At 35.0% G+C, this 22,830-nt stretch overlaps 3 protein-coding genes across 5 annotated transcripts; 1 reads left to right on the top strand and 2 right to left on the bottom strand.

Annotated features, from left to right (window-relative positions):
- Window positions 1–3,360: 3,360 nt before the first annotated feature.
- LOC140965079 (ABC transporter G family member 9-like) lies at window positions 3,361–6,481 on the top strand. Its single transcript, XM_073425128.1, has 4 exons — window positions 3,361–3,796; window positions 4,382–5,171; window positions 5,261–5,580; window positions 5,674–6,481. Exons 1-4 carry the CDS (start codon window positions 3,698–3,700, stop codon window positions 6,328–6,330), a joined length of 1,866 nt encoding a protein of 621 aa, XP_073281229.1. The 5' UTR covers window positions 3,361–3,697; the 3' UTR covers window positions 6,331–6,481.
- Window positions 6,482–7,366: 885 nt separating this feature from the next.
- Window positions 7,367–15,868, bottom strand: LOC140964946 (peptidyl-prolyl cis-trans isomerase CYP37, chloroplastic). Of its 3 annotated transcripts, none has more exons than XM_073424947.1 (12): window positions 15,593–15,868; window positions 15,133–15,390; window positions 14,959–15,048; window positions 14,158–14,253; window positions 12,805–12,912; window positions 12,359–12,408; window positions 11,556–11,658; window positions 11,197–11,250; window positions 8,174–8,326; window positions 7,950–8,072; window positions 7,832–7,881; window positions 7,367–7,746 (listed from the first exon to the last, which is right to left on the bottom strand). In XM_073424947.1, exons 1-12 carry the CDS (start codon window positions 15,785–15,787, stop codon window positions 7,629–7,631), a joined length of 1,398 nt encoding a protein of 465 aa, XP_073281048.1. In that variant the 5' UTR covers window positions 15,788–15,868; the 3' UTR covers window positions 7,367–7,628. The 3 variants fall into 3 exon arrangements, with proteins under 3 accessions (XP_073281048.1, XP_073281049.1, XP_073281047.1); XM_073424948.1 differs by having other exon boundaries at window positions 8,168–8,326; window positions 14,959–15,006; XM_073424946.1 differs by having other exon boundaries at window positions 8,168–8,326; window positions 15,593–15,866.
- A 307-nt stretch (window positions 15,869–16,175) lies between these two features.
- Window positions 16,176–22,789, bottom strand: LOC140964194 (3',5'-bisphosphate nucleotidase AHL-like). Its single transcript, XM_073423765.1, has 3 exons — window positions 22,394–22,789; window positions 16,711–17,383; window positions 16,176–16,602 (listed from the first exon to the last, which is right to left on the bottom strand). Exons 1-3 carry the CDS (start codon window positions 22,641–22,643, stop codon window positions 16,299–16,301), a joined length of 1,227 nt encoding a protein of 408 aa, XP_073279866.1. The 5' UTR covers window positions 22,644–22,789; the 3' UTR covers window positions 16,176–16,298.
- Window positions 22,790–22,830: the final 41 nt, after the last annotated feature.

The raw sequence follows: 22,830 nt of genomic DNA, 5'->3' as shown, positions 1-22,830 counted from the left end.
GTTAACTAGCATGTAGAAGTGTGAAATCAATGATTTAAAATTGTATATAAATCTTTATTTATGAAATGATTAAGTTCAATTAATTATATATATATAAATATTTTATGTAGAGATGTCAATGGGGCGAGTATGGCTAAACCCAAGACCCGTCCCATGAAGAAAACTTTGACCCATTACCCGTCCCACCCCGTTTAAATATTCTTCGGGCCCACCCCACCCCAAATACGAAATGAGGTCGGGTAGACCCGCGAGACCCGTTAGACCCGAATTTTTTTTAAATGAAAACTGTAATCTTCTTATCACATGACTGAATTATGAAACAAACAAGTCTCTAAATAAAACACAATAGAAAACTAATTCATGTCTTCGACCACACTTAATAATGACAAACAAAGTATTTTCAAGTCGTAATGAATTACATTAAAAAAAAATTTACTAGCTCTCCAAAAAAAGTCTTGTCATCCCCAAAAATAACTCATCAGAACTTAAATAGATCAATGTAAAATCAGCGAGTAAGCAATATTTTAGACACATTCTTCATGATCATCTTCCTCTTCATCAAGAATGCATGGTAGGACAAGTTGGTAAATTACTTGAAGAATTACCTACAATATTAAATAGAGAAAATACATTGAAAAAATAAAATTGTAATTTAAAACCGTAAAAAATGTAATTTAAAGAGAGAAAGTATAGTAACAAAATTAAAATGAAAGTACAATAACAAAATAAAACTGTGATTTATTTACCTTCCACCTCACCCCACAACCATCTTCGCGAGCATATCAATTTATATCCACATATATGGGGAGGGTATTATAAGACCCATGACCCGCCCCATACCCAGATGGGTCTGAAAAATTAGACCCGAGACCCGCCCCATGACCCATTTAGTATGCCCAAACCCGTCCCAGATGGGGTGGGTCTGGGTAAAACCCGAACCCATTGACATCCCTAATTTTATGAGCTGGCTTGCCTAACCCGCAACCCACCTAATTAGGGTTGGGCTGCGTTGAGGAATTCTAAACCTGGCAAGAGGCGGGCTTGATCGCTGTTAGCTGTCCCACATCGGTTGGGTAAAATGTCTGGATGTTGCATATATGGACTTGGACAATCATCTCCCCTTGAGCTAGCTTTTGGGGTTGAGTTAGGTCCAAGTTCCAATCTTAACATGGTATCAGAGCATAGGTTCCACCGTTATGTGTTGGACCTCCTATAGTTAGGCCACCCGTTCTGCCCATAATTGGGTCATTTGTAAACTCCACGCTCCAGATGTTCATTCCTAGGTGTGAGGAGGGTGTGTTAGTTGTCCCACATCGGTTGGATAAAATGCCTGGATGTTGCATATATGGACTTGGACAATCCTCCCCCTTGAGCTAGCTTTTGGGGTTGAGTTAGGTTCAAGTTCCAATCTTAACACTCGCTAGCCAACAGGGCAGAAGGCGAGTTTTTGGCTAGTCGATATAAAAAGTTTTGATCAATAAAATTATATAATGAGAGTATAATTTTAAATAAAATTTCATTAAAAAGTTAGTTGGTATAGTAACTTATAACGATCACGATTATAGACGATTACTTGCAACCAAGACTCATTAAGCGTAACAAGCCTCTTCTTTTAAAAAGAGTCGTGACAAAAAATCTAAACAAAGATTGAAATCTCCCAGCATTATATATATATTATCTGCTGTGTTATTCGTTTCTTTTCTTTCCCGGAAGTAAAATTCCATTTTTATGCATATTTACATGCAATTATTAACTATGAATTGTCTGCCAATCCATTTTGGACGTTTTGCTTAATGTTTTAATTTATATAGAAAATTGCGTAATTATAATATTTTTTCATGACAGCGATAGAAATTAACCATCATAAAATATTTACGTAATTATTTATTCATAATTTGCAAAAGTTTACATAATATATTATGTTATTTTATCATAAACTCTGATATAAAACTTGTAAAACTATTAATTTTTTAAAACAATAAAATTTAATTTGTTAGCAGAAAATAGTTTGACGATATCAGAAATGAAAATATTATATGTAGACATACTTGTACTTGAGGTGACTCCGTCGTTCCCAATAAAATACTCTTATCCAAGCGCCACTCAAGAGAGTTAGTTCGCCTCTAAATGTTCATGACCACATAATTAGGAAAAAAAAATTTATAAAAATATCAAAGATTTCTTAATTGAAATGATCCAAATAAATTTGATATTGTTATGTTTTGAAAAACTCTTTTTAATGAAAATGGTAGACTATTATTTTTATTGGATATTGTTGTGGTCTTTTATTTATTAATAGGTATATTATGAGACGGTCTCACATATCTTTATCAATGAGACGAGTCAACTATGCTTATAGAGATCAGTCTCACAAAATTGACTTGTGACACCATCTCACAAAAGTTTTTGTTTTCATGTATTAGGTGTTTTAGCATACCATAATTAAAAGATTAGATATATCAATAATAATGTCTCATAATATATTATTTGATATGAAAATCTTTGATATATCAAAGTGAATCTACACTTAGAGGTGGAGTAAAATTCTGGTTAGACCAAGCTGAAATTACTATGAATATATATTATTACCTCCAATTGGTGGACAACAATATATACATAACACAAAATTCACAATACACGAAACTAAATATTCTTTCAATTGGTAGTTTTTTGAGAATCTGCCGGTTAATTTCAAGGATATAAAGTGTGCATGTCATCGGAACATCTCTAGAATATTCCGATAACCACAAAAGTAACAAAATATTGTTCGTGGGATTTGCTTGTAGATCAATATAGAGATCCGACAACGACCACTTAGTATTATGAATAGGTCTCTTGTGAGACGGTCTCACGAATCTTTATCTGTGAGACGGGTCAACCCTACCAATATTCACAATAAAAAGTAATACTCTTAGCATAAAAAGTAATATTTTTTCATGGATGACCCAAATAAGAGATCTGTCTCACAAAATACGACCCGTGAGACCGTCTCACACAAGTTTTGTCTAATATTATATATTATTTTCACTGAAAAGATACACACGATTTATTGAATTTTGATAGACCCATATTTTTTTAAGTTGGAGTCAAACTCTCAAATTAAATCTCAGGTATGACAATGATTGATGATCAAATATTAGAAAATGATATCACCAATATTTATCGAATTACTAAAAAAAATTAAAGAAATTTGTTTGGCCAACCTTTTATAAGCAAAGCACTAGCGCCGTAGCGCGCGTGCTCCTCAGCTATAGTGCTATATATGCGGAAACAATTATAAAATAAATAAACAACTGAAAGAAAATAGAAGATGGGAAGCCGCGAAAGTCTGTGATATCAAAGAACGTGAATATGTATCTGATTTCTTGTAGGGAACAAAGTCTATCTGATCCGAAAAAAGAGTGAGAGAAGAGATGTGAACGTGGAACAAACCCCACAATAAAAGCAGCTGAAAACACCACAAAATCTTGTGACAACCCCCATCGCCTCCATTGCTCAAACCTCTCATTTCTCCTGCATGACTCTTTTCTTTACGCACGCTGCACGGAATATTATATGCCGCTTCTTCATCAAGATCATCTTTTTAAAGTTTGTTCTACTAGATTCTTTAATCGAGTCAAGAAATTGATTATCTGATTGGTTTCCGGTGTATAGTAATTATATTCTGCGTTAGTCCGTGGTGGTGGAAAGGGGGGAGATGGAGACCGAGATGGCGGATATGGAAGCCCAGAGTAACGGCGTTGAGAAAGAGAGTGCCACCATCTTCAAGAAAGCTAATTGTCCTGTCACGTTGATGGTACGATTGATTTAAATGAAATATTTATTTATTTATTAATATTGTTTTACTGTGTTCGAGTAGTAGTGCATGCATGAGATGATGAAGAGTGGAACGATGCATATAGAATTTATTGTCTTCCAAGAAATAGCAATCGTGTTTCGAATGTCGATTTTTACGGTAGAATTTATTTGGGTTTTAGAAAATTCTAGAATATATATGATCGATAGATCGAGTGAATCTGTGTTGATACTTCAAGTTAGTGTTTGAAAATTCTATAGTATCATTCTACAAGCATCTGATGAAGTATCTAATAGATGTAAATGATAAATGTGAATCTGTATTAATATATTTCACCGTACAACTAAGTAAATAAATTATCCACTTATCATGTAAAACTTGCAATTGCTGAGCCATCTCTATTAGTATTCATATTGACATTCTTCTGGAAAGCCTGCAAGCCGAGGTTCAGTAAATTAAAGTGTGTGCCTTATATATACTTCGATAAAGAAAATTGACTCTACAACGCTGATGCATCTTAATTCTTAGGTGCACTTATGGCTTTAATAACCTGCTCAATAACGAGTATTATTGATCAACTTGCAGTTTAAGGATGTTGTTTACAAGATCAAAATTGAGAAAAGAGGAATCATAAAGAGAAACTCAAAATCCGAGGAGAAAGTAATCTTGAAGGGCATCACCGGCATGGTGCTACCAGGTGAAATTTTGGCTATGTTAGGTCCATCCGGCAGCGGCAAAACAACTCTTTTAACTGCATTAGGTGGCCGACTTGGCGGCCTTCTCTCTGGCAGTGTCACTTATAGTGGCAAGCCATTTTCAAACACGTTGAAACGGAATATGGGATTTGTTACACAAGATGACTTCCTTTACCCGCACCTGACTGTGCTAGAAACCCTAGTTTACACGGCATTACTGCGCTTGCCGAGAACTCTGACCAAAGAGGAAAAGGTGCAGCATGCAGAAGATATTGTGACTCAACTTGGATTGTCAAGGTGCAGAAACAGCATTGCGGGAGGACCTTTATTGAGGGGAATTTCGGGGGGCGAGAGAAAACGAGTAAGCATTGGTCAAGAGATGCTGATAAATCCAAGCCTATTGTTTCTTGATGAGCCCACCTCTGGGCTTGATTCAACGACTGCGATGAGGATCGTCTCTACATTGTGGGAGTTAGCTAATGGAGGACGAACCGTGGTAATGACGATTCACCAGCCTTCGAGCAGGCTGTTTTATATGTTTCACAAGGTTCTTTTGTTGTCTGAAGGGAATCCCTTGTATTATGGAAAGGGATCTTGTGCCATGGATTATTTCTTGGATATTGGTTTCGCTCCATCAATCGTCATGAATCCTGCTGATTTCCTATTAGATCTCGCCAATGGTATGTTGATCAACTACATTTTTTTCTGTTCTATGGTGACAAGACATAAAACATGACTAATTTTTTTTGTGTGTCAAATACTTTTACAGGAGTCTCGACTGCTGATTCGCAGGAAGATCAGACAGATATTAAGCAGACCCTTGTTCGCGCTTTCGAGAACAATTTGTCTGAGAGGGTAAAGGCAGAACATGTTATCATCAATCACCATATTCCTGAAATCATTGACGAGAGGCCATTTAAGCAATTGTCGAATACATGGTGGTATCAATTTTCCGTTTTGTTGAGAAGAGGACTAAAGGAAAGAAAGCATGAATCTTTCTCCGGCCTCAAGATCGCCCAGGTTCTGGTGGTAGCTTTCCTGTGTGGATGTTTGTGGTGGAAATCTGATATTAATCACTTGCAAGATCAGGTAAATACTATCATATGGATTATAGCATGCTTTATCCTCCGATAAATTCTTGAAATGGATCGACTTTCGTGTTTAATTTGAATGCAAATACAGGTCGGGCTTTTCTTCTTTTACTCGAGCTTTTGGGGCTTCTTCCCTCTATTCCAAGCCATATTCACTTTCCCACAAGAACGTATAATGCTAGCAAAAGAAAGATCTTCTGGCATGTACCGTCTATCGTCCTACTTCATGGCACAAACCGTGGGTGACTTGCCAATGGAATTAGTCCTACCCACCATTTTTTTCACCATAACCTACTGGATGGCAGGGTTGAAACCCACAGCAGGATCCTTCTTATCTGGCTTGGTCATTCTACTATATAGCGTGCTATGTTCTCAAGGACTCGGGCTTGCCATTGGAGCTATTTTCATGGACCAGAAATCAGCAACAGTTCTTGGATCAGTTGTCATGTTAACTTTCCTATTAGCCAGCGGATATTTTGTTCAGAACGTGCCCGGATTCATTGGATGGATCAAGTACATATCGATCAGTCACTACACGTTTAAGCTCTTATTGGGATCACAACACAGGCCGGGTGAAACTTATCCTTGTGATATGAATAAACCCTGTCTTGTTGAGGATTTTCCATCGGTAAAGGCCGTGGGACTCGACGGGCGAGCCATAAGTGTGATTGCTTTGGCCATAATGCTTGTGGGTTATAGGCTTATTGCATATCTTGCACTGATGAGAATTGGTATGCCAAGAAAATAGATTGGTATTTAGTGGACACTCATGGTCAGGAGGCTGCTTGTTTTTTTACTATTTGAGAGACTTTGTAGCTCAAAATAAGAGCAAAGCATTATGATTTTTACTCTAAATTTGTTGTATTGACCAGAGATAAATAGTAATTACTGTAGGATTATTTTTTAACTGTAGGTAGTGATCAAGCATTGATTAAAAATAATTTTGAATCTTTTCAGGTGCATGTTTTTCATATGTTTGCCGAGAGAATTCAGTTTCAACACTCGGATGTTCATTGTTAAATATTTTTTACTTTTTGAGTTTACGACCGAAATTCTGCTCCATTTTTGTTGGATGATAGAGCTTGTTTTTTATACCACATCTTGTCGATAAATGGTAGGTGTCTTACGTCGGTTGGATAATATACCTAGGAGTTGTATATATGAACTTGGACAATCCTTCCCCCTTGAACTAGTTTTTGAGATTTAGTTAAGTCCAAGTCTGAATCTTAACATGGTATAGAGTTCAGATTTCATCGTAAAAATTATATTTTCCCTTTGAACTAATTATTTTTTCGTTTTTAAAAGTACTTTTAACGTAAATGATAATAAGGAGAGAGCATAGAGCATATATATAGTTCATTTGGGTACATTCATAGAAAAATATAGAGCCGGTTTAAAACTTTTTTCTCGTCATTATTTTTGATAAAACCATCACCTAATATGTATTTAGTTACACGGCTTAATGTGCGTATGTTACATGTTATATAAATGTTATTCGTTCTGTTCAATTTTATTACTCCAATGCTGTTTATAATTATGTAACATGTGTAAGAAAGATCTGAATTTTAATAAAATGATTCATATCAAGGAGAAAACTAAATTAAGCAGTTAGCCTCAATCTCAATTTTGAACTTAACTTTAATTTTTGACCATCTGTCCAGAGATTGAAGTGCTTAAAAAAGTTTAAACTAACTGAGAAAAAGAAGACTTTTACAAATCATTTCAATGGTTGGATCTAAAAGCTTGATCTTTGTCCGTATATTCATTATAAATGTTTATTCAAGTATAAAAACATGATTTGAAATCTAATGTGTATATGTAAGGTTTCTGAGATAGATAGATGGTCCAGGGTTATGATAAAACCATGCATCCCACATTTCCATAACGTCCCCTCAAGTGTGGTGAATTCTTGATCATCTTTTCAAGTCCCTTCACAACAAAAATAAAAAAAATAGAAGAGAGAGGCATAGGATCTTTTTCTGTTCCCACGACAATAGGATTATCGTGTTCCAAGTGAAAAGAAGGAATATTAGCACAAACAATAACTCAGTTCGAATTTTCCTTGGGTAGTATGAGGCGATCTTGGCCTTCCACTAGCTTTGCAGATCGAATGACGTCCCCAGTTTTAATCTGACTTAAATTTTCTCGTCCCACCGTAGTATATCTGTGCAACGATTCAAGGAAATTAACCTACTCGGAATCCTTATTTGATCCATAAACAAATAAAATACGAGAAAATAAAAACATACCCACAGACAGAAAACTGACCCTCATCAAAGGATATCCCTCCTAAGCCAGACTGTATCAAACTCTGTATGTTATTTCATTGAGTTTCAGGAAAATGTATAGTGCTTTAAATTTACTCACATTTCTCTTGTCATAAAGATAAAAGAAAAACTGGTTTGGTGAAGAATACTCCTCGGACACCTCATTATGAGCCATGGCCACTGCACCATAAACAGATAGTGGAAGCACAGGCAGCTCACCATCCTTCGTATCAAGTATTTGAATGTCAATCATTGGATAAAACGAAAATTGCTAATTCGTGGTTATCTCATTATGAATAAAATGAATCTTGTGTAAACCTGTACGTTTAGGGTTGTCTTGTACAGTGGCTCAAACTGCCCAGATGGCATTATCTCCAGGGGAACACTGTAGCCGACTGCCTTTCCCATTGCACTGTCTGAGATAATTGCTTGGTTGATGGACAAAAGTTTCACCCCATTATAAGCCCCATCAGCCACCTACAACATATCAGAACAGTATTGAGGTAATACATGCACTAAACTCATTCTTTCTAAAAAGAGCGTAAAAGGCCCAAAAAACTCAAAGCATGTAGAACATTCAAGCCGACAGGCGACAATAGCAAGAGATGAAATGTTTAAATGTAAATTATAACAAGAATTATCTAGAACATATAGATAATCTACATAATATTTTTCAAGAAGTTTTAGCTTCCCATTTATCTCCACTTTCATACACAAGAATTTCCCAAGTGACCACGCAAATGCCCGTCAAATGTGGCTACAGAAAGTATTTCAGAAATTCGGTAAATTGTTTCTGAATTTTTGGTTGAGTACTTGAGTGAGTGCGCAGAGAGAATCTAGCATGAACAGAAGAACACAAAAATAAGAAGAAGGGGAGAACAAAGCCAGGACTACAAAAATTTGGAACTATTTTACGCTCATGGAGTTGAGCTCAATTTCAACTAGGCATACACAGGAATTGACATAACCAAAGTATATAACTTGTTGTTTGGCATAAAATCTATATACCTATAAAAATGTGGATAATGAGCATTGTTTTCTAATTTTGAATTGACAAAATTAGCCTCATGTACCAATTTTTATAACACAATAGAGTATTTTTGCAAAGTTGTTTATTTGTTAGACATGGATGATGCAAAACCAAATTTTTAGCTTGACTCACCAAATTTATAGCATATGTACATGACTACCAAATTCAAATATGCCCCAATATTTCAATTCAAATCAATTATCTGATCATTTCTAACTTCTCATTTTTTCAAAAACTCGTCTTCTATGCTTCAACATAAATCAGTTTTGCTAAAATATATCTTCATCATCAGGTAGCAACTCTTCCATGCCTTAAGAAAAACAAAGAATTTTGTGGATAGTGTAGTGAATTGACACAATTAGGCTCGTGTACCAATTTTTATGTGTACATCATGAAACACAATATGTGTATTTTTGCAAAGTTGTTTATTCGTTATGCATAGATGATGCAAAACCAATTTTTTAGATTGGGCCACCAAATTTATAGCATATGCACATGACTACCAAATTCAATATGCCCCAATAATTCAATTCAAATCAATTATTTGATCATTTCTAACTTCTCATTTTTTCAAAGACTCGCTCTCTATGCATCAACATAAATCAGTTTTGCTGAAATATATCTTCATCATCAGGTAGCAATTCTTTCGTTCCTCGAGAAAAATAAAGAATTTTGTGGATAGAGGAAAATGTTTTCTAATTGTGAATTAGAAAAACTAGCCTTCCATCCTCACTTTGATGTGTGAACCATAATCTATCACATAGATATTTTGGTCGGTGTGGATAGAGTGTATTGTTTTCCAATTGTGAATGCACAAAATTAGCCTCATGTACCAATTTTTATATGTACATCATGAAACACAATATGGAAATTTTTGCAAAGTTGTTTATTTGTTAGGCATAGATGATGCAAAACCAAATTTTTAGCTTGCCCCACCAAATTTATAGCATATGTACATGACTACCAAATTCAAACATGCCCCAATATTTCAATTCAAATCAATTATCTGATCATTTCTAACTTCTCATTTTTTCAAAGACTCGTCCTCTATGCATGAACATGAATTAGTTTTGCTGAAATATATCTTCGTCATCAGGTAGCAACTTTTTCATACCCCCAGAAACACAAAGAATTTTGTGGATAGAGGGAAATGTTTTTTAATTGTCAATTAGAAAAATCAGCCTTCCATCCTCACTTTGACAAGTAAACCATAATCTATCATATAGATATTTTGGTCAATCTATTTATGTGTTAAGGACAAATATGGAAAAAAAATTGTAATTGAATTGAGAAATTATTTGCAATTTACTTCATTGTCATTAAGCATTCATTAATCACACCTAATCTTCATATTAAAAAATATGACCGTTTCTCTATGGTGCATTTAGTATTGGAAGAGATTCAATTCTTTCATTTAAATTGGTGTGTGGCCGTTTAATAACTAGTTAGAACATCTTGATTTTTTTATTTATAGTTCATTACTATCAATGATTTTAATAGACTTTTGATATTCTTTCTAATTAAACTTCTAGAAGAGTCTAAAATAAAATTCTAAATGTGAATTTAATACATACAATTAATCAAAAATAAGCTTGAATAACTCAAAAGTTATACATTAGTAAAATAAGTCAATATCATTAATTTTTTTTAATATTAATTAATTTTATTTCGAACTTCCCTAAAATTAATTTGATGACATAAATGTTATTCATATATGTTAATTATTTTGCATTTTGATGTTCTAAGTTGGTGTTAATTGATTTCAATCGATGGATTAAAAAGAATGCTAATGATAATTATAGATGATGAGCAAGTGCTTTGGATAATACTACATAAAGTAAATGAATTACTATACAAACAAAATTAATTATTAGCCGGTAGAAACTATTATCTAAACAAAAGTGGAATAAAACAAATTGCTATGAATAACTATTTCATGCTTTTAATTTAATTAGTCTGATTATTAATTGTCATTTCATCTCCTTCTAAATTGTTCATTTTTTTCCTTTTTGTTATTTTTCTTAATGTATGGTACGTGGATGGATAAACATTTTTAAAAAAAATTTGTTTCAATCCATATTGTTCTATTTGTGTTATGTTTATCACCATATGTTAATAACACAAGCTTTATAGATTGAATGTTAACTGTAGATACATTTTTAATTTATATTATATCTAATTGGTGTAAATGTACTTCATACGTACTTTATGCTAGCGTAAATAAAAGGCTAGATAAATAAAACGATAACTACCGGACCACTTGTAGGGGTGAGACTTAAAAAGAAATAAAAAGATGAAGTGGAATTCACTACCTTACCAGTTTTGCAAAGTTCCCTGCTGTAAGTGGTGCAGAATACCCATCCAAGACGACCTATGGGCAAATTAATTGATAAATCATTTAGATTTGATGGATCAACTCAGTGCTAATAATTAAGGGGAAAAATAATTCAGTGTCCACCAAGCCCAGTATTTTGAGAAGAGTGTCCCATTACTTCAAAGGAGAGATTTTAGGAGTTTTGGTAGCAAAAAAATGATATCACATCCACTGACTTAATCAGTTGGAAGAATCAAGTTGAATAAAACAAAGAAACATTACATCTGCAACAATCTTCCCTAACTGGCTAAGCAGGATGACAAATTATATTCTTTTATCTAAAAAAACCAAATTTTGGATACCTGGATTGTAATTGTATTTCGAGATTGACCACCAGCCTCTGGGGAAAACGTTGAACCATCTCCCTTTTCAATTGCAAATTCAGCAACCGCTCTCCCTGTAAGCCTGTGTAGTTTGGTTTAAATATCAGCCATACATCATTACTTGTTCCTTTCAACTATTTTACACAACCAGAGCCAGAACCCAAGAGTGAAAGGGGTATGATTAAACAAAACAATAAAAATCTACAAATGTTTTCAACAAATACGCATATTCTGAAGACATTAAAAATAAGCTCATTGCTTCCTCTTTAAAAAGCCCCTCATCGACAATACATATCAAACAAATGTTCACAGGCTGATTTAGATCTTGGTTACACAATCAACTCTTCACAACTGTTGTTACAGAAATTTTGGTATCAAGATTGAGAGCTAACTAACAACTGTTTATAATAATACTAATTAGCATGCTATCAATTTCCAAATGGGAATTTTTACCGCTTTAACATAATATATACCCCTTCAATTGCATTTTGATACAGGATGATTCTAAGCGTACGGACTAAGATTTTCTTTCGTTAAATTAGAAATGCAAGGCTTCCATTCTCTTTCAAATTTGAGAATCATAAACTGGAATTGATGGGGGAAATTGCACTTTGTTCACAATTTAGCTCTGCCCATGCTTCTTCAAGAGACACACGTATAGCATACTTTTGTTGAGGGAGAAGAATTTTGATAAGTCACTAGAATAACTAATCATCCACAAAGTTAAATTTCAGAAAAGATTCCAAATACTTCATAACAGAAAATCTATTAAGATGCCTTACCTGGGGTAGTTTAAGTATGGTTCAGGTAACAAAAATGATAATCCTGGAGCCTGTCGAAAAATACATCTTTGACATATCACTAGGCAAATTCATGAAAAATAATGCATCAACACACAAGTTTTACACGTTGGATGTTCTATAAATACCAAAGAGAAACTTCATCATTCGTGAAGTCATACTTCAAATTAACCATCACTACGATTTGATCTACAGCCATGATGAAATGAACGTGCGGGTTTTTGATCCACATGAATAAAAAGAAAAAAGAAAAATAACGAGAAATACAATATTTTAATTTTCACAACAGCTATCATGTTATTGATCATCAGAGCAAAAAACCCATCATCCATGAAATCCTAGTCAAAATTCTGCCGGCATTGGCATTTATTTTTATCTAAAATGTCATGAAAATTACATATTACTCAATCTTAGAACAGTATACATACCTGTAGCAACTCCAATTGCGCAACAATATCAAGTGAAGACGCAAGGCCAACTGACACTTTGTCAGCATCTTTATCCTTGATGCTTTCAAGAAGGTTTTTCAGTCCACCCTGAACATCCACAAAAGGTTCAATCATGACACTTTTTTGCAGAACAAACTCTTAAAAAATACACAACAATTTTTTCCTTCAAAGCTCGTCCTATTTTTAGTGGTATATCTTGAGTGAATCTCAGGTGACCAAAATACTATGTAAGGCTCGGTCGATATAGTAGTGCATAAGAATACTATAATGATCGAATGATGTAAATGTCAAATTTTGGGTTCCTAATGTAAGCGAGGGCATGACCGTGAACAATCTTCATGTCCTAACCTAGTTGGGTGCAATAATTGCCTTGTTGGGAGAGTAATCGAGACAAGTGGCGCTTAAGATGTTGTACGGTTTAAAACTTTGGAGTCGCATTTTTACCATCAGCTATAACTTTTGACAAAATAACAAACGTTCGTTCCCACAATTGGTCAGAGTCAAAATCACGTGGCGCTTGAGCTGGTGTACTATTTAAAAGCTTAGAATTGCAATGCTACCACCAGCTATAGCTTTAGGTAAAGTGGTCAGTATTATGTTCTACAAAACTAATTCTTCTATAAACCTAATAAGAAGGTCACATAAGTTTATGAAAAATGTGGATTACTCGAATGCCACACTGTTATGTCCTATATCACTAAAAATGATTAATTTTTTTTAAAAAAATGAAACAATTTAACATAACATGCACGATAAGTGTATATGTTCTGGAAATTCATAATTGGATGTCTTGAAGGTGGGGCCACAAAGTATACGCCAAACCAAAGATCTGTTTGCAGAAAGAAAATAGAGGCAGACCAGTTTTGATGAATTGATACTTTGATATGGATCATGAGCAAATATTGAAACAATTGAAAACCTAAGAATTGAGTAATTTATTTATGACCACTGATGTGTAACCCTTAAATAAGATCATTTACTATAGAAATCATTACTTATCTTGAATGATTGATTATCAGGAAGAAGTTATAGAGAATATTCTACTCGAGAATATGAGCTGGTTTGCTCATGGCTTTGGAAGGGAGAAAGGCTTGGCAAATTTCCTTCAACTTCGTCCAACAAGGTAAACAGGAATAATTGCCATCAATTGAAGAGCACAAAAAACTGCTGTAAAACTTACACAGATTCACATGATAACAATGATGAATGAAATTAAATTCGACCAAATGAAACTAGACTATCAAAAGAGAAGCCTGACAATTGACTGAATACATGAGATATAAAGCATGTTTTTCGTAACGCAAAGATCTTTCACTCTCTCTCCCATAGTACCTTCCCATCTGTCAGAGATGCATATAGAACTGAACCTTCCTCCCTCAATTCAACTGGTATGCTCGACAGAATGGACTCTTTTTCATCTGTGGCAATCTGAATATAAGGAAAATAAAACTCAAGAACGGAACAGAGATTGTAAGAGGGAGCAGAATATAGGACAGTAGAAAAGAGTAAGTTGCTCTAGTGCATGAAGTAGTTCAGAAGCATAAAAAATTTATTCAGATTGGACCAGGACTTCCTATAGAGAATATTTTGAAGAGTACAAATATTGTTAAATATTCAATTAGAAGTGCATTTTGCAGATTCAAAACAAGAAACCAAGAAAAATATAAGTTAGCAGATTTCAGGTTCAACAATCATTGATTCTGATTATATCTTATTTGCGCTACCCCTCGAATGATTAGTTGCAGAATTAAGGTCACATAAAATCATATTACCTAAATTTATGGAATTTATAACGATAATTTGTGTCAGAACTATCAATTAATCACAACAGACAAGAGAAAATGATGCTCAAGGAGCATCACAAATCTAAGAAGCTCAGTTCAGTTAAATCTACCTACAGAGACAAACACAGCAAATGTTCAACTCATGTCTAATACCAATGTATTGACATGCTTGCTTTCTTTCACAATTATAAAACTTATGTTTATGAACCCAACTACAAAATCCATCTACAGGCACCAAATACTGGATCTAAAAGCCAGTTAACTCATACCTCAAACCATTTGCAAGTCTTATAGCCATTTTGATGCAACCAAACAAATGCAGAAAACATGAGTGCTAATCAACCATTACCTTCAGAGCTTTCTTGACATTTCCCTCCATGGTTCCAAAGGGTTTCCTCTGTGGGATCCTAAGCAAGTAAGAAATGTCCTCCAGAGAATACTTTAAGAGTTGCAACAAGATATTTTTAACTTTTCCTTTAACATATGAAATGAAAATAATAAAAATCAAATAATTAAAAGGAACCTGTATAGCTTTCATATTGGTATTAGCTGGAATTGCTCTTCTCAAAGCCAGTTCCCCTGTCCGAGGAATTTTTGTTTCTGGGGAATAAAGCACTGCTTCAGCAGAAGGAATGGACCAAAACTCGTGAACTGTCCCAGATACTGGAGATGTTAGCTGGAGAAAGAAAATGACGGCTGCCAGGGTGATCTCAAACTGCTTCCTTCCTAGGTCCATCCATGTTCCTAAATAAGGCCGATGATTGCACTCATTCATCAACTCCTACATAAATAGGAACCTTGTCAAGATTTCAAAACCTAAACGAGCGAGATGACGCAATCCCATGACAATTTCTGCCTCGTGAATTTCTAATTACGCTTAAATTGCTTGATCCCCCCAACGGAAAACCCAAAAAACAAAAAAAAAAAAAACGGATCAACACGGTAATATTTTTAAAGAAGAAGGCATAATTCATTAGACTTACATTTGCGTCATTATCCTTTTGGGACCAAATGCGACTGAATTTAGGAGAGAGAAATCTTTCCAGATAAGGTCCTCTGTTGAAGCAAAGTATGGAGCTTACAGTTGAACTAGAAATGGGCTTTGCAGCAGATGGGGCGAGTAGTGAATGCTTGGTGGGAGAGAGACAGGCACAGGAAGCACACAAAAGGAAGGCCATGAATGGAAGTTGGTAGCTGATGAGGTTTTGGCGCGCCTCATCCAAGTATTTGCCGGTCGTTCACCAACGCGGACACAATATATACAATAACAATTTTTCAAGTATCAAATGTATTTATTGTTTCGATAAAATTTTAGATAACAAAACTCTTTTAACTTAAAAAATGCAGCTTTGGTTTTATGGATGAAATTTTGAGTGGGGGGAAGAAATATGATTTTTTTTGTAATAGTTATTTTAAAAAATAAATTCACCTCATTCAATTATCTTTATTTACAAAATAGACATATCATTTCAATACTTTATAATCAGCGAGGGTTGGTTCGAACGTCGTTATATCACTAAAAACTGACATAAACAAGTAATAATATATTTTAAAAAATGGAAAAAATCGATACAACATTCTCATCATTCTCTTTCCATAATTGTCGTAAATTTCGATTGGTGGTACACATATTGTTATACAAAAATGTTGCATAGATTTCTTTTCAAAAGAAAGACATACAAAGAAGTATTACAGATGTGACGATTCCCAACTAGCATAAACAGCTGAAATTATTTTTTGATGCAACCTAGATCCGCAACAAGCAATTAAGCCTCTGTCCAGGCTTTCTAAGTATATTCCTCTCGAAAAATCCAGTGGCCGTCCTGCCCCATCCGTGACCACTCCACCTGCCTCTTGCACCAGGAGTACACCTGCTGCATGATCCCATATCTTCTCTTTGTATCCAGACCTTGCAAATTTCATGTAAATCTCTGCTTCTCCTCGAGCTATGGCGCCGTACTTAACCATGCTGTGAACACGGAAGGGTTTCTTTCTGCGTTTAGGAGTTTCATAAAATACTGGTTAGAGTTGGAACAGAAAAACTCTAGAGAAAACATAGCTATTACAATCATGCTTGATGCTACTTGAAATTACATCACACCTTAGCCCGATGGTGTTGGCAACTCCAGCTGCAAATGAATGGTCAGAGTTATTGTTTTCCACAGGCTCACAGAATGTTGCTTCTGCAGGATCATCGATGGAAGAAACACGAATAAGTTTTGCAGAATTAGGCCACTCAAGCCACTTATCACGATGAATCAAAGGCTGCATCCAAGCTTTACGAGTGTGTTTCTGCGCGTACATCACACATCCTACATCCCTTGATGATGTTTCTGATCTAGCATCATTTTGTAGGCTATGCATGTTTAGGCCATCATCTTTCACTGGGTAATTCGGACATCCGAGTACACCAAGTACAACTTCTCTGTCATCAATCATAGCAAGAGCAACAGCATATTGATCTCCACGTACAAATCCTAAAGTTCCATCGACCGGATCAAGGACCCAATGCCGGCCTAATGGACCCCCATTTGAGTTACATTGGCTGATTGCATCAAGAATTAGTGAAGCCTCTAATGGTTTATTAGGTCCTTGGAGACCAAATCTAGGAGCTTCAGACAAACATTCATTTACAGCATCAACAACCATGGCTAATAGAGCTGATGATTCGGGTTTTGAAAGAGTTTGGGAATCTTCTTCAGCAACAATGGAGATATTTTGGTCACCCAAATTTTGTGAGAGCATCAAGCTCACCGTGGCTTGAACGCTCCAATCTGTTGATTGCAAAGATTGTTGAGATATCAGTCAAAGCACATATGGCAATATTCAAGGGTCTATGATGAAAGCCATAAGAAAGTCCATAATCGAGGGCCCAAAGGCATGCATATTCATTGAAACATGGTAAACTGGATTGCTACAATAATAGAACGAGTCATAAATTGATTCCATGAAAGCTAAAGTTATCCTGTCCACTGGCATTTGATGCTATGACACAAATGAGAGGAGTTTGTAAAAAAAATTCACATAATTGCCATGGTATCGTCATCCAAACTATCAAAAAGATAATTGTAAAATCGACCCAATCTGCTATAGAGCTAAAGCTTCTTGTATGGCCATGAATTTTGTGACAAAGAAATACCTAATGTGCACATAGGAAATAAGTGTTTTAAGTAGTTTTTTTTATCACATGTGACATTAAAGTCCTTGAAATAATTGTAATTTCATATTAATCTAAGAGTCATGGTAAATTAAGGGGCATCCATGTTCTAGATGGTGAAAAACAAGATTAATAAGGCTTGGCACTTTGAGTCTTGAATTAATTGATGTGGTAAAAAATTAGATTTCATATGCTTAGAAACTTGGTGATTCTAGTGGTATTAATGTCATTTTGTAATCTAGAAGGTGCAAAAAAATCAATCAAAAAGGTTCAATCAAAAAATAGGCAAAAGCTCCATTCTTCCGTTGAGCACCAAATTTGGTATTGAGAGTCGTCGTTAAAATCACGATTAAAAGCATCATTCATCCTTCTCTGCAAATTGCACCTAAACCAAATCTGCAGCTTGTTTCCTTTACTTGCATTCTTTTTATCTCCTTCAAATAGTGTACTTGGGCCCGTCTTCTTCCAATTACAACTGATTGTGCAAAACATTTCTTGGAATTTCTGCGATCCATAAAATTGCATAATAGGAAATGGCTGGAGATTCAAGACTCACTATGTTCAAATATTCTCCAAGTGAACAATTTTTGAAGGCGAACATTATGATCATAAGAGCAGTGAAATGAGAGATTTCTTCATTTCACATGACCGTTGGGATATAATCAAGATTTCTTAAGCCGAGCCTTCTGAAGATGGAAGTTCTACTATTTGGAAAGAAACTAAGCAGAAGGAGACAAGACAAATCAAAAGAAGGATTGTACAGCTCTTCACTACATTAATTGAGGGGTAAGAAAAGGCAAAAGATGCTTGGGAAGTTTCGCAACAAGTTTCAAGGAAATGACAAAGTTGTCTCCATAAAGTTACAATCTCTACAGAAATTTTCACTAGAGTTGCTCTGATTGTGAATCTTATTGAAAGTCTTGGTGATAATGTTCTTGATAAAAAGGTGATCAGAAGATTCTTAGGAGTTTACCGCCCAAATTTGATCATTGTGTTGCAGCCATTCAGAAAGCAAAAAACATCTAAAAAATGACGATGCATGAGTTGTTGCTGAGTTCTTTGCAAACGCATGAGCAAAGAATCAATCGATCTTTAAATCAACCTTTGGAGCAAGCATTTGAGTTCAAAGCAGGATTTTCTGAAAAGAAGCATAATAAGTTTGAATTTTGGAAAAATTCATGGTAGAAGAGAAACCAAAATGATCAACGAAATTGAGAAAGAAAAGATCCAGATGAGCAACAACAAAAACGTGGGGACCAATATTGCATCATATCGTTTCTAATGCACAGGATGTCGCATTCCAAATCATTCTCAATGAGATTGTTGGTTTCAAAATAGAAAAGAAAATGAGCAAGCAAATGTCTCAAAGGAGGAGACTGAAGACTTGTTTATACATGTATGAAGGTAGAAAGTGAATTCAAGGATGTGTGGTATATCGATAGTGGTTGTAGTAACCACACGACGAGCAATCTCAACAGTTTTGTGGAGATTGACATAAATTTCTCCACCCAAACAAAACTTGGAGATGAAAAATGCAAAAGATATAAGAAAAAAGGCACAGTCAAAGTGTACACCAAACAAGGTACCAAAAATTTTATTCCCGATATTCTTTATGTGTCTAATATTACTAAAATCTGTAAGTGTCGAGCAACTTATTCGTAAAGGTTATTCAGTTCATTTTGTAAGAACCGGATTTTTCAAACCTTTTTAATTAAACATTGTAAAGAAATTTTAAGAGCATAGGATTTTGATTCTTTTATTAGAATAAGATATACATATTGGAAAATATTTTTTTGGAAGATATCATACAAGGTGTAAAGGTATTAATGCATGGACATGGCTAATTTCGAAATATACTACATTTTTTGCCTAAATATGATGGTGCTTAAGTAATGGATTTTATGCAAGCTTGAACCAAAAGAATGGAAGCAAATCCTCCCCTCCCTTGCACCATATTTTCGAACCAATCAAAGGGGTGGGAATCAAGGAATAAATCCCACAATTTAGGTAGCTAAATCATCAACCATGGAAGGGTATAGTTGGAGTCAAAATTTGTGACATTTGACACGATTTTGGGCATGATTTTGGTACCAAATTTAGCCTCCTCCCCTCACCTATAAATAAGTCATTATTCCCACTCCTCAACACACCCAAATTTTCGAAATCCCTAGCTACAGAATTCGAAAATTCCAGCAGCATTCCCTAGCCGAAATATTGCTTGAAAATTGTCCAAAGTTAGGCTAGAAAGCGAGCCGAAGTGCTGCCTAAACCAGAAGCCGTGCACCCACGTTTTAGCATTCAAAAACCAAAGTAAGTGGGCTTGTTTTAATTATTTTCGGTTATGCATATGTTCGTTTTCAAAAATTCGGTCGAGTACAAACTCTTCTTCTACTTCTTTCGTGTGTTGATTGTCATATGATTTTAGGCATTGTGAGGATTCTACTGTATATGGGTGAGAATCCAAATATGAAACGTTTATGGCCTTAATTTACACGGTAGGATTATAACCGTTATATGGTCTCGCCCCCCTTAGAGGAGTAAAAATTAGGGACTGATATCAGTAAACCATAGAAAGTATAGGCATATCAGCGTCTGGTCAATGTTATGCATGTGATATAAGTCTTGTTGTACATGAATCGTGTTTCGAAATTCTATGCATGTTGTTATATTGTGCTCAATATGACCCCCACTTGCTGAGTATTTCCCAAAATACTCACCTCCTTAATCTACCCTCCCAGATAAGTCAAAGGATCCCTTCCCGGATAAACCCGAGGAACAACTCGAGGAAGAGGAGTCGGATCAGTTTTAGGGATGGTGAAGATTTCGAGATTTTAGTTATAAGTTTAAGCTTTTATTTCAGGTGTAATGTTTCCGCATTAAATTCTGTCGTTTTTTTGGTTATTGGGTTGTAAAGACATTGCTATCTATTTGAAATCATGATATAAACTGGTTTTGGTTTATACTGTGCCACGAGGTTAGTTGTCTTCAATTGTGTGATTGCTAAAACAACGCCGGTATCAACTAACCCCCGTCTCGGGGCGTGACACATTTTGCTGATAATGTCTGCACAACTGTTGACAAGAAAAGGAATTTGACTGTGGCGAAAATTCAAATGGGTGAAAATAAACTTTTTAGTATCATTATGCCGGTTGAAAAAAAATGATATTCCAAAATCTGAGTATTAAAGAGAACCACCTTTCACTCATGGCCTTGAGCCACAACCAACTCCCAAAACCGGTGACTCGATCAATGAAGCAGTGATTCAGAATCTCAGGTAAAAAAGTCCCGTTCTTTGGAAAAGATTTATGATGCTAACAATGTTGTCTTGTTCTCTTGTGAGCCTCTTTATGAAGACAAAAAAGACATCACTGATTCGGTTGAAGCAATGAAAGGAAACATCCGTGTTGAAAAGAAGAAATAGAAAAATGCATTTCATTAAAAGAAGAATTACAAGACAAAACATGGAAAATAATGTGTCAATCAAAAGGAAGAAAGGTCCACAAGCTATAAAGGAATATACTCAAAAGTGGAAAAGTTAGAGAAATTAAAGCAGCACTTGAAAATTACAAATTAAATAAGTGTTGAAATAATTTGTTATTTCAATTAATCCAAGAGTCATGCTAAATTAAGTGTCATGTTCTATATGGTAAAAAACAAGATATATTAGTCTTGGTATTTTGAGTCTTGAATTAATTGTAGTAAAAAATTAGGTTTAATATGCTTAGAAAATTGGTGATTCTAATTGTATTCATAGGCCATTTTGTAATCTACAAGGTGTAGAAAAAATCAATCAAAAAAGTTCGGTTAAAAAAATAGAGCAAAAGCTCCATTCTTCCACTGTGCACGAACAAGGAAAACAAGCTAAGCACTAGTGGTTGATAGAGGTATCATTTCTCCAATCATGTGTATAATCTAATAAAACAGTAATTTTTGATTTCATGGGCTAAAGACGTGCATTTCAGTTACCAAAGACTATTAAAAGAATCAAAACTCGTAAATTCCATCAAGAATTGAAGCTACTATATATTAATATGGCTCAAACAACATCCATGGGCGCGGTGAAAAGAAAACTGCAAAAAATTTAGTCACGCATAATCTGAAGAGATGCAGTGGGATTAACCTCCATTATTTAAAAAAAAAAAAAAGGGTTAACAAGCTCAAATCTTGCTGAACCCAATCACCAATTCTGACCATCGAAGAGAGAACAAACAAACGCAATCAACAAGCAAGAACTAACCCAACTCGATCCATGAAAAAGAACACAAAACAATAGAAAAATTATGTACTTAGGATTACACGCGACAGTAACGAGGGAATGAAATTATCTGTAAATGAAATTACCTGCTTCGCAAACAACCATAACCACGAAACTAGCAAAGGCTATCAAAAATTAAAGCTAGTATCTATTAATGTGGCCTAAACAACATGATCCATATGCCATAGAACGAAAGGGAAACAACAAAAATCTGAGGCATTCATTATCAGACGAGATGCAACCTCCAATGTGAAAAATAGGGTAACAAGCTCATATATGGGAGAACCCAATCACCAATTCTGACCATGAACGAGCAATAAACCGATTCGATAAATGGAAAGAACACAAAAAAAAAAAAGTAGAATTTATTACCCGCGACAGTAACGAGGGAATCATCATCCTTGGACCTAACCTGATCAAAATTTGTGGAAATCAATAATTGTTCTTGCAACTTTGTACACAGTTCGCATGCCATGTGTACCACCCTAACGCCAACATTCAACTCTCTCGAATATTTCTCATTCTCCATTTTTAACCTAAATTTAAAGTTTTGGATTATGATTTGATTGAAGAGGAAATTGATGCAATCTGAGATGCCCAATTTCTCCACTTCCTTTAGCATTTGCTACATAGAGAGCATTGCGTGAACCTGTACGCAAATCGGGGACCGATGCATCCGATCTCTCTCTCCTGTTTCTTTTTTCCTTTCTCTCGACTCTCTCTGCAATTTCTCTGTCGTAATTTTTCGATTTAGTTTTCGTTTTCTAATTGTTTAAGTGGTTATGTCAACTGCACATTTAAAAATGAAT

The sequence above is a fragment of the Primulina huaijiensis genome, chromosome 18, assembly GCF_012295235.1.
Source record: "Primulina huaijiensis isolate GDHJ02 chromosome 18, ASM1229523v2, whole genome shotgun sequence".
Lineage (NCBI taxonomy): Eukaryota > Viridiplantae > Streptophyta > Magnoliopsida > Lamiales > Gesneriaceae > Primulina > Primulina huaijiensis.
Note: the sequence above shows the minus strand (reverse complement) of the source record. Positions and strands in the feature narration are given on the sequence as shown.